The 16,660-nt window shown below is 44.6% G+C and overlaps 1 protein-coding gene across 2 annotated transcripts in view; it reads right to left on the reverse strand.

The window, feature by feature from the left end:
- ATAD3A (ATPase family, AAA domain containing 3A) overlaps window positions 1–16,660 on the reverse strand; it is a 64,167-nt gene that overhangs the window by 20,209 nt on the left and 27,298 nt on the right. For both annotated transcript variants that reach the window (XM_018562360.1, XM_018562359.1), the window contains 5 exons: window positions 16,500–16,556; window positions 12,389–12,514; window positions 11,470–11,594; window positions 9,445–9,496; window positions 8,219–8,289 (listed from right to left, as the gene is read on the reverse strand). In XM_018562360.1, coding sequence (XP_018417862.1) covers window positions 8,219–8,289; window positions 9,445–9,496; window positions 11,470–11,594; window positions 12,389–12,514; window positions 16,500–16,556 — 431 coding nt within the window. The remainder of the gene's footprint in view (window positions 1–8,218; window positions 8,290–9,444; window positions 9,497–11,469; window positions 11,595–12,388; window positions 12,515–16,499; window positions 16,557–16,660) is intronic.

A 16,660-nucleotide genomic window follows, 5' to 3' on the forward strand; every position in this document is an offset into this window, starting at 1 on the left:
TGGTAGAACAAATTATCACCTGCTGCCCTCTGAAATCACACTCCCTGGTGTCCTCTGCTGTCCTATTACAATGTTAAAATATTTACATAGTTGATGAGGTTGAAACAAATGACAGCATGACCCTATACAATGCTGCAGCAGGTGGAAGTCATTTGGAACACAAATGGGGATAGGTCTCACTGCCAGAGATATCAAAAGACTGGTTGTCATTGAATCCAACAGCCTTCACCTAAAATTAATTCCGTTTCAAACTCAATGCTAGTTCTACCCTGCCCCAGCCCTGAACACCTTTTCTTTCCCTGACACACCACTAACTTTTGTCTTCTCTCTCATTCAGGTTGTTCTGGCGACCCACCGGAGGAGCCAGCAGAAGGTGGCCATCAAGTCTGTCATCAAGACCCACGATGATTACGAAATCCAAACAGAGCGGTATGTGCTGGAGATAGCGGCTGGGTGCCCATTTCTTTCCCAGCTCTACGCCTCTTTCCAGACACGCTTCTCCGCCTGTTTCGTGATGGAGTATGTCTGCGGAGGCAATTTGCTTGATTTCCTCACAGACTATTCCCCTCTGGACAATGACACCATCAAGTAAGTCTTATAGTCGCTGAGTTTAGAATAGAAGTAGATGAAAGTAAACTTGAGAAGACATTTAGTCCAAACGAAGCCTTGCTATTTATTACTGTAATACAATCCGGTTGCAAATACAGTAAGAAACATGCTCTTCTTTGTGTTGTTCTTTTATATACTCAGTGCTGCAGGGCCTATAAAAAATTAACCCCTGCAGTGCGGCTACTCCTGCCCTGCAAAGGTTAAGTGCTCGTTTTGGGTGAAAAGTAAAAGATGTACTCACTCGATCCCAGGGGGGACTGCTAATGTAAAAGAACAAGAATCCTGTCCCTGCCTCCTTGTACCCCCCTCCCCCCAGTTATCTTTCTATATGAATCTCATTTATTAAAAATGTAATTTCTCCTAAATCTAAACACTTTCTCTCTTACAGATTCATCGTGGCAGAAACATCTTGTGGTCTGGAGTTCCTTCACGGCCGTGGCATCCTCCATCGGTAATTCTTTTGTATGATAGTTTCATAGACCAAGTACACGGCAGTAAAATGTCTGCTGGGATGAGATTGGGGAGAGGCACCTATAGGTACCTATTGTCTTCCCACCACCTAATATAGGAAACCAGTGCAAAAAGTATCCCACTAGCAGACACTTATCATTGAAATATCAGCTGTCGGTAAAGTGAACCTTGAAATCTGCTCCACATGACACATACCGGGGGATGCAACTTATACTCTTTCTCTTTGCAGGGACATCAAGCCGGAAAACATTCTGATGGACGGCAAAGGACATGTCCGCATTGCTGACTACGGTCTGGCAATAGCAAACTTGTCCGATGACGGGATTGCCACAGGCTTCGCTGGAACCATCGGGTACATGGCCCCAGAGGTATGTCAGCTTCTCCCTACCTATAACAAGGCCTCATCTAATCAGTATATCACAATGCATTCACTATCCCCGATACCTGTAAAGTCAACATATTAGATCTACACATGAAACAGATCAGCACAATGTAAATTACATTCGTATGGGGGCAGTCATTACATATGCCGGTTCTGCCCCCTGTTTAGCTGCTCAGCACATTGGTTGTGCTTTACTTTTCATCTTGCTCAATGGCAGCCTATCCTTTAATAGCGCTCACAGTCCCAAAATTCCAACACAGTGCCATGCACCTTTCTATAGGCTTTCTAGAGGCTTCCCATTTTTTTTCTTTACATTATGGTGTAATACATTTATTCTTACCCATATTTTTGGTAAAATATAAAAGACGGGGTCACGTCGGTTAAAAGGACACCAAACATGTCAAGCCTTAAAAGTGCACGCACCCGCGAAATCGCAAAAAAAACAACCATACCCAAAATTGACCATAGGCGACGCTTTAAAATCTTTTTCCGCCCATCAGTTTAGTGTTATCAGTGATTTATGGCCCTAAAATTATTGCTCTAACTGAGACGTTCGCAGCGATATGTGACATGTGCGGCGTAATGGGCGCAATCGGCATTTTCGTACGTATGCACACCCGATGCATGTTTGCCCGCATGTATGTATGGGTGGGGACTTTTAAAAAAAAATGTGTTATTTTATTTTTTCATGTGACTAATTTTTTGGGGGGGAACTTTACATTTTCTTCCTATTTTTTTCTCTCACTTAACTTTATTGTCATCACATAGGAGGGTAAGAACCCCCCCCTATGTGATAGCAAAGGGATGCGACAGGTCCTCTTTATGGAGACAGCATGGGTCTCCAAGACCCCTGTCACCTAGGAACCTCTAAAGAAGCTGATAAAGCAGAGATCGGCTTCATCAGTTTCTGAAGCTGGAGAGTGACACGAGAATGCTGTATCAATATGTATATAAAAGTAAAATGTTTTTTTCTTAGTTTGGGGTTTGGGATGGAGTGGGGGAGGGTTACAGTCTCTATTTGTGCCCCCGCTGGGAAGATTTACCCCTTTTTTTCTACTGACAATTGTCACAAGACACGTAAGGGGAAATCAGCAATGTTTGAGTTGCCAAACATCCAATAGGGGAAATGTTCTGGAGACAACTCTCTAAGATGGGAATTCCCCTTTGGGGAGATTTTTTTTCCATTCACATATCCAGGACAGAAAGTGAGAGAAAATCTCCACGGCAGAACACCACATAAGAACTTCTAGGGGTCTTGACCCTTCCTTCCTCAATTAAAAAATATATATGCGTTGTTGCTATACCTATACTATGTCTTGTTACTAAACATTTAAAACATGAGAAAGAATTCCCAGAGCACTATAGATGTAAAGACGCAGGCACCGCACAAGAGGAAACTTGTGTGATTTGTGTGACTGGATCCTCAGAGGCGAGGCGTCTAAATAGAGAGGAGTCATTGCTCGGACTCATTTACATGTGTGTGTGTACATTGAGGTATGAGCTTCTGAGCTCTGTTAATGAGGATTCTTTACTCCCTGTACAATCCCGTCATTCGGTTACATAGCAGACCTCTGGTGTATGAGCCTTCCCCGTCCAGAGGATGGACACCATGTAAGAAGAAAAAGTTCCTTCCTTCTGAGGCCCATACCCTCTGACCAGGAACTGAGAAATGAAACAGAGGCTGACTATCCAAACAAATAAATACAGATCCCGAATATAAATCAACGTTGTCAGATGAAGTCATTCTATAGAAATTCCATCCATGTGTATTACTGAAAGGAACCCGAGTTCCGGGTCTGGGCGGACAATGTTATTCAGCCTCCATTGTAATAGCTGATCCCCCCAGTGTTGTCAGCACCCAGAAGCTGCACCCCTTCATTATGTGTCCATATTCCCCTGGGAGGCTGAGAACTGCCCTCTCTCCTGGACACATTGGAACGCCTACTTAGGTACTGAGGGGGTGGATCACAACTGCGGAGGCTTCTCAGGCAAGAGTCCCTGGCGTCACTCTCAATCTTAGCGGAGAGTTAGGGACTAGAGCCTCATAGCCACAGTTAAAAGTAATGTAATTGCTTTCAGGCAGGATATTACTTCATACCGTACCCCCAATTATCCGTAAATAATATATGAGCAGCAACTAATGAAACAAAGCTATAATAACTATAACTAGAAATCAGCAACACAGTCAGTATGGAGTAAGTAATTCAGCTGGTAATTGAGGTACACATCCAATGCAGTTGCAGATTTAGTCCAAGTATATATTTGTATATGCAACACAGAAGGGAGCCAGTTTTCCCCAAGGTACTTGTGGTTTTATGATCAAGCAGGAGTACGGTTAGGTTGCAGAATGGTCGCAGGTGAAGAATCCGGGTCCAGTATAGTGCTGAGAGAGAGCGTTCCAGCAAAGGTTCCAGGAGATAACAGGCGTTCTGACCTCAATAGTGGAACGCCATGTTATCTCAGCTGGGGCTTTAAATAGGGCCAGGAAGTGGGAGGAGCGCTGGTCGGCTCGGAGCAATTTCCGCGTTCCAGCGTGGAATGCAGCCTACGCTATCAGAGGCCGGAAGACGAGTGTCTTCAGCGTTCCAGCGTGGAACGCAAAGCGGCCGTCCTGGGGAGCGGTGGAGCTGTAACGGAACCGCGACCCCTATGCGGAGGACGACGGTTGCCGTTACACACATGTAGGGAGAGCAGTGCTTCCCAAAGTCAGGGGAATTCCCATCTTAGGCTGGCCGAATCCTGCAGAAATTCAACCAGTGTGTGGCCCCATCTGCACCCCTCACTTCCATCAAAGTCCATTGTTCAACTTTTGTGGAAGGAGCTAGACCTGAAATTATTGGCTGAACAGTGAGTGAAGTCCATCATCTGCAGTCACTGTAGGGGATCCCCTCATCCATGCTGTCACAATATAAAAAGTGGGGGATCCCCTCACCCATGCTGTCACAATATAAAGTGGGGAATTCCCCTCCTCCATGCTGTCACAATATAAAGTGGGGAATTCCCCTCCTCCATGCTGTCACAATATAAAGTGGGGGTTCCCCTCCTCCATGCTGTCACAATATAAAGTGGGGAATTCCCCTCCTCCATGCTGTCACAATACAAAGTTGGGGGTTCCCCTCCTTCATGGTGTCACAATACAAAGTGAGACGTCAGAGAAGATCTCGCATTGTATGGCCGGCTACAGACAGATGTCACTGGAAGATTTGTCCCCATCAGAAGGATTTCCCTCATCTCCGCCATTCATGACAACTCTAAGATGTTGGATTTCCTGTCACGTCTGTCTCAGTGATGGTGTCACCAGGACAAAGAGAGGGACAAATCTCCCCACAGGAGACACACACACACACACACACACACACACACACACACCAGTAAAGCCATCAGGGAGTCCATACTCATCCGGGGGACAGCAGATTCTTAGGCCTGTAACCAATGATGTCAACACAAGACAATTCCAGAGCAGTGTGTAGAGTATGCTTGCACATGATTGGATGATGGAAGTGAATGGCACCCCAAACACGGTCAATAAGACATGCGTTTTTGTGTGTGTAAATAAAAGTAACATACCGCAAAAGTGTGCGACTATGAACGCATGACGTTTGTGTGGGAGGAGTCAGATAGTAGGGCCCCATATCCATCAGGCCCGGAATGTGAGGCAAAAGGCCTGAACAGTCTCCCAACCACCTCCCGTCTGCTGAACGTAGTGAAGCGGCTGGACGGGAGCCTTATGGCAGCGGGTGGGCATTTTAAAACGTCCCCCGTACCTGCGCCCGCTCGCCCCCTGGAGCGCATGAGCGGGAAACTGCCAAAATTTGAAACAGACAGCAATGGCGGTCCGGCATCTGTAAAGACGCCCAATGGCTTGTATGAGGTACCTTTCTGTGCGGCCCCCCCTCTCCTCTCCTTACCTTACCTGCCATCGTCGCTGTCATTGCCGCGATGCCAGGCGTCCGATCCGGTACCGGCATTGTGGATCCGTGCAGGGAAAACAGAGGGAGTCAGTACACGATTTCGCTCTGATCACCTCCCCGTTCTGTGAGTGCGGAAGTCATGTTTATTACATCACTTCCGCATTTAGGTGTCACTCCAGACCGCCAGAGAGAAGCTGGTGAAGCAGATGTCGGCTTCATTAGCTTCTCTGGGGGTCCTTAGGTAACATTAGGGGTCTTAGAGACCGCTAATGTCTCCAAAAAGAGGACCTGTCACTGTAATTTTATATCACATAGGGAGGGGTCTTCTTAGCCCGCTATGTGATAATAAAATTAAGTTTAAAAAGAAAAAGTAAAAAATGTTTTAACGTCCCCCACCTCCACAGACGGGCAAAAATGTGACGGGGGGCCATCGCGCAAAAACAACAATTGTGCCCATTACACCGCACATGTTACATATTATCGCAAACGTCAGAGTGTGAGCAATAATTTTAGGGCCATTACTCACTTGTAACTAGGGATGCACCGATATATCGGCCGAAAATGGCACTTTTGGCATAATGCTGAAAGAGCCATGTTTCGGCCGATACATCGGCGCATGCCTGGTTTCTTTTCTCCCCGCTGGGCGCTGTTCCAGCGGGGAGAAAAGGTGACAGCCGGCCGAGCGCTGCAGGACGAGAGCGCTGTGAGCGGCCGGCGTCTCTCCTCCCACACCGCTCAGCCGCCCATCACACTCCGGCGTGGGGGCAGAGACTGCGCTGTCACAGGAGGCTGGGCTCTCCTCTCTACACCGCTCGATCAGCCTCCTGTGACAGCGTGTCAGAGAGAAAAGCAAGGTACTCAGTGATCAGTGATCGCTGAGTATGTGTACATAATTGAGGATATGGTATGTTAACTATATCCTCAATTATGAATGAATGGGAGTGATCTATAGTATACAGGAGATGTATGGGGAGAGGTCTGCTGTTAAGAGGCTCAATTCACTAAGATGGATGAGTTATTATAACACCAATACCCATTTTATCCTAACATAACAACACCTCAAAATGTTAAATTCTAAAACAAATCTCAAAGAAATGCAGAATTCTTTTCCTTTGCATGAAATTAACATATAGCCTTATTTCCTCAAACATTATTTTATCACCAACTCAAAAGGCTCTCTTTCTGCTTTGCTCCAAAAACACGAACTAAAGCTCACCCCTATTTTTTTTTTTTTTTTTTAAGGAGTGATAACCACTGTAGTAATCTTTGTGGACATTTATGTTTATCATAAGTGCCAAAAAAATAACGCTGTGTTGAGATATCCCTAGCAGTGGTGAAATACCGCTACTTAAAGAGAAGGCTAAATAAAAGCGCGTTATGCACCTTTGTGGACGGAGATCTAAGGCTGGGTTCACACTTGGGCGTATCGAATATGCACGTTTCGTGGTAAAACGAGCGACACAGGTGCGTTTCCGAGGGCTACCTGGCTGTATCCCAATGGATACACGTGGCAAATACGCCCCAAAGAAGCTCTGGAACTTCTTTGGGCGTAGGGCGTTTTGCAGCGCGTTCCTACGTGCTGTAAAAACGCCCAGGTGGGAACCATGCCCATAGGCAATCATTGGTTTTCACATGTTGAGCGTTTTACATAGCGTAGGAACACGCTGTAAAACGCCCAGGTGTGAACCAGGCCTAATAGAGGTGAGCCAGATAAGGTGCAAAACATCTAAACGACAAAACAAAAAATACAGCTTTGTGAACGGAGCCCCAGGGAGGTCTAAACTGAAACCAGTACACGAATGATGGAAATCAGGGACGGTGCCCAGTCTCATTATCAGGTGCCAGGTCACCTGAATCACAAAAGTATCCTGTACTAAGCACTTCTGAGATCATTCAACGCAGAAGTCCATTAGTAAACAGACGCTCCTCACATTTCTGTAGACCAAACCCACGATTGCTCTTCTGAGCAGTTGTGGGTTCAAATCAACCTTCCCACATCAGTGATGTACGAGATGTGCCCATGGCTGTCTAACAGAGAGTCCAAAAGAAAGTTTTATGCCGAGGCAATTACAACGTTAAACCATCCACTAGCAGTGTCATGTGACAGGAGAGCATAATCTATCAAGATGGAGATCCCACGGCAGATGAAATGTTATTGCAGAAAAGTTTGGCACAGCACCCATCCCTGACCCAGGAGGATTGCGCCTCTCCCCAAAATGGCTGGTGGAACTCTGGCCGGAATTGTGGCTTTTCATGTTCCCCCCCTCCTGTGAGACTTTTCCCCCAATGAACTAGAAATGGATGATACTAATAATTTGCAAAATGGAAGTGTTGAATTTATAATTGATTATTTATTTTTAGTTAGGTCTTTCCCCCCTTTTTCTTTCTGGTCTTTGGTGTGTGTATCTGTATCTATGTGTGAAGGGAGGGAGCCCACCTCTCAACCCTGGATATATGGGTTGTTTAGCTTTTATAGTTTCTCTGCCTTCAGGTTTTGGCCCTAGAATAAAAAGGGTATCTTAAAAGTGGCCAAGGAAATGGCCGAGACTGTCTTGGAGATTATGGCATTGCACCCTGACGTGTACATATTCATTTAATGTCTGGAAGGAGGGGAGGTGGGAATCACTCATGTTGTAATCTAATTATATATTTGTTTTATGTATTATGTTATTATTTATTTTATGTTGTTTTTGTACTACTTTCCTTTGTTTTTGTACCATTATATACAAATAAAATATTGTTCTTTAAAAAAAAAATTAAATGGATCAGACATGTACACCTCACACATGATTTCTCCATCAGCCGGTGGCACACACTTGTGTCACAGGACCAGCTCACAACTCACTTGTTACTTTGCTCTCCAGTCCTGTAGAGAAAGGCATTTAGTGTAGCTCTCAGATCTTCACTGATTTTCTCCTGAAAACAAAGCAGAGGAGACAGCTGTCCAATCGCATCTGTTTTTATTTAGCTGGGTATCCTGCAATTCGCTCATGTGAAATGACCATGATTGTGTCCAAAAGATACCAATGCGGTCATTCTGTCCGGAGTGCCGAGTTACACTATGGTCAATTGCCTCTGATTTCTGTGGTAGCCCGTCTTAGCCTTCCTTCTCAGCACATGCTAATTTTGCATTTGAAGTTATAGGGAATTATCAAACGCAGGTTAAAACACATCATGATCCATATTTCTGTATAGCATTTATTAAAACAAGCAAATTTGCAGTGGCTGTGATTTAGCATGGCTCATCTTGGGTGGCCTGGAAGAGTAGTCACAAGGATCAATAGCGGCACCATAATAGCCTGAATTACTGGGACTGTCAAACAGGCCAACTAAGCCTTTCTGCTAGATAGCTCAGCTGCAGATTTGTTTTTCACCCTAAAGGGTTCATTTAAAAAATGTTTTTACCTCCCTCATGACGCTGTTGTCTAAAGTATGTCGCTGTCCCTAAGTGTGACAGTTTGTGACAATGACAGCGACATTGTAAGCCACCTAACCACTATTGGTTTTTAAAAAGGAACAAAAATAAAAATGTTAGCTTTTAGTAGTTTTAGGCTGAAAAGTAGAGACACATTTCTGAAATCCTAGGGATGTGAGGTGTTTCAATATGAAAGAACAAATAAATGAATTTATTTCAATGCATAAAATTAATCAAAACTGGGGGAAAAAAAAAAAAAAAAAAAAGTGTTTTCTTTAAGTTTTTCCTCTTTTGTTTTGTTATTCATACCATGTGAGCCGTTAGGCGCACATATGCGATCTAAATATATAGCCCTATCTGTCCTCTAAAAATAATGTAGAATATGTGTGGGTGCATTTGGTAAGAAAGTATATTACTGCCGTGCAAGAATCACACAGCAAAAATGTAAAAAAAAAAAAAGTGTGTCAGTCATTAACAAACAGAAACTGAAGAAAAGCTCAGTCATGGAAGGGGTTCATACCACTTTAAGTGGCACACAAAAATAATTTGCATTTCCTTTACAAATCTTTTGGATAAATGACTTCTAAAACACGATCTGTTTAACTAGGTTATGACAAACCATATTTAGGAAACTGCATGACAAAGTGATTACATACCGTCGACCTCTTCCTTAGGAAAGCATCTGCTTCATCCACGAAAAGCAAAAGGCTGTGAAGAGAGAGAGAGACGGGAATCAGACCTAAGAATCCTAAGCATTAGTTTTCATCAATCCAAGGGTGCCGACAAGTGCACATAACATTATGGAGCCGGTCAGCCCATTCGCAGAGCTGACAGACAATTTAATAAACCAACATTAGTGTACGCAGTGTACGTTAAAGCACGACTTATTTCTGCTGTGAATGATGCATTAAAACATATTGTATTATTATACATGATTTATAGAGCGCCAACAGTTTGCGCAGCGCTTTACAATATAAGGATATTACAATCACAATACAATTCAAGACAAGAGGGCAAGGAGGGCCCCGCCCATGAGGGCTTACAATTTAAAAGAGAGGGGCAAGCGATACATGAGGAGGTACCCCATTAACTGTATTGGAAAAATATCTGTAATTACAGTATTTTTTTAAATTTCCCCATGATTTATATTGTTCTCCACATTTACATGCAGATCAGGCTGTCTGCCAAAAGTGACAGGGGTTGGGACAAACCATAAAACATCAGCAGACACACAGCAACATGTCCTTCTTTATGGGAGTACGCCGTCATACGCGCACCCGAACTTCATCTCCGTGTGGGTGCCCGTACGTACGCAGACAGGATGGATCCTGTCTGCGTCCGAGCAGGGACACCCACACCAGCACGGATGTGCAGTTCGGGTGAGCGTACGGCCGTGTACTCCCATAGAGAAGAACAGATGCTGCGTACGAATCACACGCAGCGCCTGTCCTTCCCGGGAGCGGCCTGATCGCGCCGTGCACGGATCTGTATGGGCCTGCTGTTAGTTGTGTGAATGAGGGCTAACACTTTCTAAACTGTAACAGTAACCCTGAATAACAGTTGACCATTGTAGGCACCCTCCCGTAATGTTTTATGGTTTGTCCCCAACCCGTCACTTTTGGCAGACAGCTTGATCTGCATGTAAATGTGGAGAACAAATAAACAAATGCATGGGGAAATGTATTGAAAATACTGGGCCGGCTGTTAGTCGTGTGAACGAGGGCTTAGATTAACATGTAGTTTTTAATTAACATCCAACTCCAGCAAAGACTACCATGTTCACAAGACAACAGTGCTGCTGCATGATTTCTGCAAACCCAGTGGACCTCCAACATTATTACAGGTAGGATGTCGGCATCCTGTAACGCGTGGCTTCCTGTAATCTATGGTCATGCAAGTTAGAGGATTTTCGAACACGTCCAAAATTATTTCCGTCTGTGCGTGCCATACACCAAAGGGAGTCAGTGGGAGCAGTGTTGTGTCTCTACCCATCCCACTACTCATTAAGATACAGGAAGGACCTCCATTTGGTTCATGGAAGCAATGTTTTTTGTTCTTGATTCAGGCCCCCTCTGCAGGAATCCCCCTTGATTCAGGCCCCCCTCTGGAGAGTAGTAGCAGCCACACAATATTAATTTCTTTTTAATTATTCCATGCGTTACAGCCACAGGAAACCAGGGATGCTGCTCTGGTACTGCACAGGCTTGTTATGCAGTTAGTTCAGCTGCAAATCAGTATTTGGAAGAATTCATCTTTAAGCCCTAGACTTCTTGGTTTCTCAGAATGTCCGGTCGCACACCGCAAGCTTGGCTGAAAAGTTTATTGCAGCACACATGTACACGTCGTCCCTCCGTGGATCCTCTTCACTCTGACATGTTTCACCCAATAATGGGCTTAGTCAAGAGAGATAGCGATCTCTATATGACAAAGATAGAGATCTCTATGACTAAGCCCATTATTGGGTGAAACATGTCAGAGTGAAGAGGATCCACGGAGGGACGACGTGTACCAGTGTGCTGCAATAAACTTTTCAGCAAGCTTGCGGTGTGCGCCTGGATTTTCTTTCAGAGGGTATCTCCTGATGCTGGAGCGAGACGGGTTCGGCCGGTGTGCACCCCCCATTCTGGTGCTGCTGTGAAAGAACGGCAATATTGGGTTATGGAAGTTTCTTGGTTACTCACCCGCGCTTGCTAGTGTTTGCCCAGTCAAACACTTTGTGCATTGCAGTAACTCCATCTCGCCCCATGGGGGCGACGTCACCACCAGTCATGATGGCGTAATCCATGCCAGAATGCATGGCTAATTTCTGTAGGAAAGAGACCACAAAAAAAAAAAAAAAAAAAAAAAAACTGTCAATTTGGGCAATAAGCCAAAATTACAATCAATCTGTGGTTTGCAAGGCTCCATATACTCTGGACACCAAACCAACATAACGGAGAGGCTTCCAATCTCGGGAGACATTTATTCCGCACTGGCGGCTCCATCAATGATCTTGTTAAACATTCTCTAATGCACACAAGGGAACTCGCTCATAAATCTCTCTTTTGGGAAGTGAGGGGGGGGGGGGGATATCAAACCCATCAACCAGAGTGCTGTGTGTGTGTGTCATATAAATATAGCCCATTTCTCAATTAGAAAGACAACCACACTGGGTAGCAACACAGCCCAGCATTCTCAGCCCACAAATCAATAGGCGCGATTTCTGCACCACGTTGTACAGTAAACCGATAACTGTGCAAATTACACAGTGCATGAGCCTTGCGGCCAAAACCAGACAGGAAAACTGACTGGGTCCCTTTAAAAAAAGACTAAATGTACAAATTCTTGCAGAAGTCCAATTATGACCGGTCCTCTTTACTGCAATTCGGAAATACCAGAAGAATGGAAGGAATTCTAAAGTCACAGCATATACTATCCTGCCCGAGAACCTTCGATCAGAAAATTCTTAGTGCAGCTGCGGCTACTGTTCAGGTATTCTGGCAGAAGAACACCCACCACTGTCAGAATACAACAGCCGAAGCTATTGTAGGAAATGCAACAGGAATGTTTTTTTCTCCCCATTCAGCCTCTCATTGTGTATGGCCATGTTAAGTCTGTTACCTTGGCAAATAGTGTTTTTCCAGTCCCTGGAGGACCATACATTAAAATATTCCTGTAAAGGCCTTTGTTGTTCTTCGTATTCCTGGTGGCAATGGCGATGTCCCTCACCCGTTCCTCCAGCTTTGGCTGAAATACAGAGAAATAACAGATCAGACCACAATATAAAAAGATACTTCACTGGAAAACCATCCAGTTACAAAAATGATTAATCTTTTAAAAAAGGGAGAAGATGCAGAAATCAGATAATGTTACTCATAATCCTCTTTACATCCTAACATGCAGTCTAGTGTCAAAGACTCCTGAATATTGCGACTGTGCCCAATGCACCACCAGCACAGAATACACAGAGCAATAGAATGAAAGGCTGCATTGCATCATGGGAGCAGACGCTTCATCCATGGTTCAGAGCCACCCTTTTAAAGGCAGAAGGAATAGAGATTCAAACTTTCCAACATTTACTCATAAGTGTTCTGGGGGCACTGAAAGTGATGGTATTCTTTCACAGAAGGGGATGTAGTGTTTCCAAAAGATAAACAGGTTAGAGCAGAACTAGCCAAAAACAAAACAAATAGCCCAATTTAAAAGACAAAATAAAAAAACAGCTTTTGCTGCAATAGCTTTTGCAGGCAAGACTTAATAACCCTTGCAGTGGTGAAAACCCCCGCATTGCAAAGGTTAACATGCTTGCTTTTGGTCTAGGGAGGAAAATAAAGTTAAACTTGCCCGATCCTCTGAGCTGACCGGCTGCAACAGCTCCAGCTGGTCTCCTATGCTGCAGCGATGGTATGTCCCTTGCTGTCCTCACGTCCTATACACATTGTAAAGAACGTGAGGACTCAGGGACCTTACATCGCTGCAGCGAAGGGGGAGCAAGGCTGGATGGACCAGTCTAAGAGCAAGCTGGCTCAGAGGATCGGGTGAGTATAACTTTTTTATTTGCATCCCTAGACCAAAATGAACAGTTATTCCTTGTAGTGCGGGGGTAGTTTTAGAAACCAGTACTTCCACTAACGCCAGTAGACTTAGCCAGAAACTTAAGTATGTGGAAAATAACCCGCACTGAGAGGCAGCCCAACGGTCAGGGAGACTAGAATTTCATCTGGACCAAAAACAAGAGAAAAAGAGCGCCTTACCCAGTGCAGCAAACTTTATTGAATAGGGATAAATACAAGAAAGCTACTCACAAAGATCCATGTGCAAAGCACCTTCCACTTAATGGCACCGTATACAGCGGCTCCCTCAACAAGCCAGGATAAGCAGAAAAATACTGGCGTTTGAACTGCAGACCAGCATACAGCCGGTGCTTTTGCATACACTGCCCATGGCTGACGCGGTTTCAGGGCCACGCCCCCTTCGTCAGGGCAAAGGTCCTGTGCACATGTATCTTTGCAAGTACAGTTCTTGGATTTTATTCCCATTTCATAAAGTTTGTTGCAATAGAGAAGGTGCTCTTTTTGTATTAATTAGGGATGCACCGATACAGAGTATTTGGGCAAGTACTCGCACAAATGCTCCCAATGCCTATCCCGATACCAGAACTTCCAGGATCAGGAAGCCGGGCAGCAAGTCATTACACGCCGCCCAGCTTCCTGATTGGCCGGTAAGGTGGCTCGATGCTGATTGACCGATGAGCTGGCCAATCCGGAAGCCAGGCGGCGAGTCATTACCCACCCCCTGGATTCCTGATTGGCCAGAAAGCCGACTATGCTTCCTCGTCACCTGGTGACTGCTTCCCAGCTAATCGGAAAGCTGGGCGGGAGTCATGACATGCCGCTTGGTTTCTTTAATGGGACTTACGGTATCTGTATCGGCGAGTACAGAAAAAAACACAAAACAAAACGGTACTGGTTACTGAAAAACTGTTATCGGTACATCCCTAGTATTAGTAAAAGTTTTGCCAGGAGTTCAGTTTAAGCATTACAGCAATGTGCGTTGGATTGTGAGCTCCTCAAGACGGCAAAGAATTTACTCCGTGCCAACCGGAGAGGCAGCTATGAAACCTATTTCTATAGGGTGCCGCTTATTTAATTTTGGTAATGTAGGGTCAGGGTCACTGTAAAAGTACAAAGAACGCTTCTGTGAATGACAAAGGCGAGGGCCAGTCTTCAGGGACTAGATCAATAGCAGTCACAAGCCACTTGAGGAGAAATATACACCAGTTTATTTTATGGTAGCCTTTCCACACACAGGCTCGTTAAAAGGAGGAAGGGCCCACTCAGCCAATTAATCTTTTTAGCAAGGAACACCGGGATGACCCTGATGCTTAATGGAGTGCAGCGGGAGACTGGATTCATGGACAGCAACAGCGGAGACATAGAAAGGTGACATAGGGAACTGTAACGGTAAAATGAGATGGGGATGGCAAAGCCACTACCCGACACCCATAGGTACACCTATCTTAAGTATGAGGAGGCGTAAAAGAATATTTAATCCAAAATAAATACTGCAGCCTACCAATCCTTCAGTGTGGTGGCTACAATTGTCTTCTTTTTTTCCCGCTAACACTGCTAGAAACGCATTTCCTGTCCTAGGGTTACACTGCTCACACACTACTGCAAACACCATCTATGGAAGAGCAGTTTGATCACTTGGCAAGGAAGTGCGTGAGGCTACAAAACACTTCCCTTGCTCCAAAACATAGGCGAGAGGTGCTCTGAAGTCTAGCACAGCAGAACTCAGTCAGGGCCGACAACACGGATTGGGATTTCAGTGCAGAAGAGGCAGACTTGTCAGCTCAAACAGGAAGTTAGGAGCTTGCTGGATTTCGGACAGATCGATGGGTATTTCCCATAACGTCTTCCAGGACAGCATCACGAGATGGAATCTCCTCCCCCAAGTACTTGCAGCCTTATCAAGAGAGAGACAAAAAAACACGGGGAATGCGCCTGTATTGCAGACATGTACACAATGCATTTTTTTGGCCCTTAGTTCTACTTTAAAGTAGAAGTACGGGGAAAGTAAATCATACTCCCTCTGATACTTAGAGCTGACCTGATATGCTGCTGCTGTCCCACACTCATTCTTTTCACACAATCAAGTTTTATTCGTTTTAAGAAGTGTATTTCCAGGTTGTTCCCAACGGAAGCTGGTATTCTAATACCTTCCATGGAATGTTCTGTCTGCTGCACACCAGAACCCTGCTAACATTGTAAAACATTGTGGGAGGTTCAATGCTCAAGGCATACACCCTACTCAGGGAATGTCCTGCGAAGCTCGGTAGTGCCACGCTCATTCTAAGACCGAACGCTGACCGATCACATGACCACTGATCAATCCACTCAGACTGTCGCACTGCCCCGCAGGGATTCCCCCACACACTTCTCCTCCAGTGCTGGCTAAAGCTACAGATGGGTACGGGGCTGGCACTCAACTAAGCATCCGGGGTGGACTTTGGGTCACAGGAATATATTAGTATATGTACTCCTGTGACATAAGCCCCAAAAAAGGAATTGGCTTTACTTCTCTTAAAAAAACATGACAGACTGTAAGCAAAAAGAAGGGAATGTATCAAAACTGGAGCAGACAAAATCTGGAGCAGATATGCATGGCAACTAATCAGCTTCACTCTTCAGTTTGTTCAGTTAAGATTTGAAAATGGAAGAGAAAAGCCGATTGGTTGCCATGCACAGCTGCTCCAGATTTTATAAAATTCCCCTCAGTGTCTTTTTACTTGTGTCCCTGCTGGTGACATTTCCCTTCACTTCTCGTCAGGGTTGGCACAAATCATTGGAACATGAATGAAATATTCCTCTGTCCTATTATGTAAAAAGAAAAAAAAAAAAATAACCACCAAAAAAATGGGATTGAGAAGTATCCAGGGTGCATCTTTGCACTATATCACTTGTGACCACACAGGAAGGAACACTCCTAAGGGTTTCAGATTCAGACCTGACAAGCTACAAAAAAAGGAGACCACACATATTCATATGTCTGTAGATTGGAGCTATGCAGATCTCCATAAACATAGTGTTCCGTATGACTTAAATAACTAGCCTCAGCATCTTCCTTTTCGGTCCCAACCTGCCCTAGCAACAGGAAAGGGACAAGCTGATTGGTTGGTTGAAGGTTGCATAGAGATGAGCCGTTTCAATGCACATTCTAAACTACTTACACTGAGGACAACACCTTCCAAGGCATCCTGGATTCTGCTAAGCAGACGTCTGGTGACCTGAAGAAGAAAAATTATATTACAATTTGTATAAATATAGATATATATTTTTTTTACGTGTGTCAAATAAACAGAAAAAAAAAAAAAAAAAAAAAAAAAAAAAA

This window comes from Nanorana parkeri, unplaced genomic scaffold, assembly GCF_000935625.1.
Source record: "Nanorana parkeri isolate BGI_ZX_2015 unplaced genomic scaffold, ASM93562v1 scaffold573, whole genome shotgun sequence".
In the NCBI taxonomy this organism is placed as follows: Eukaryota; Metazoa; Chordata; class Amphibia; order Anura; family Dicroglossidae; genus Nanorana; species Nanorana parkeri.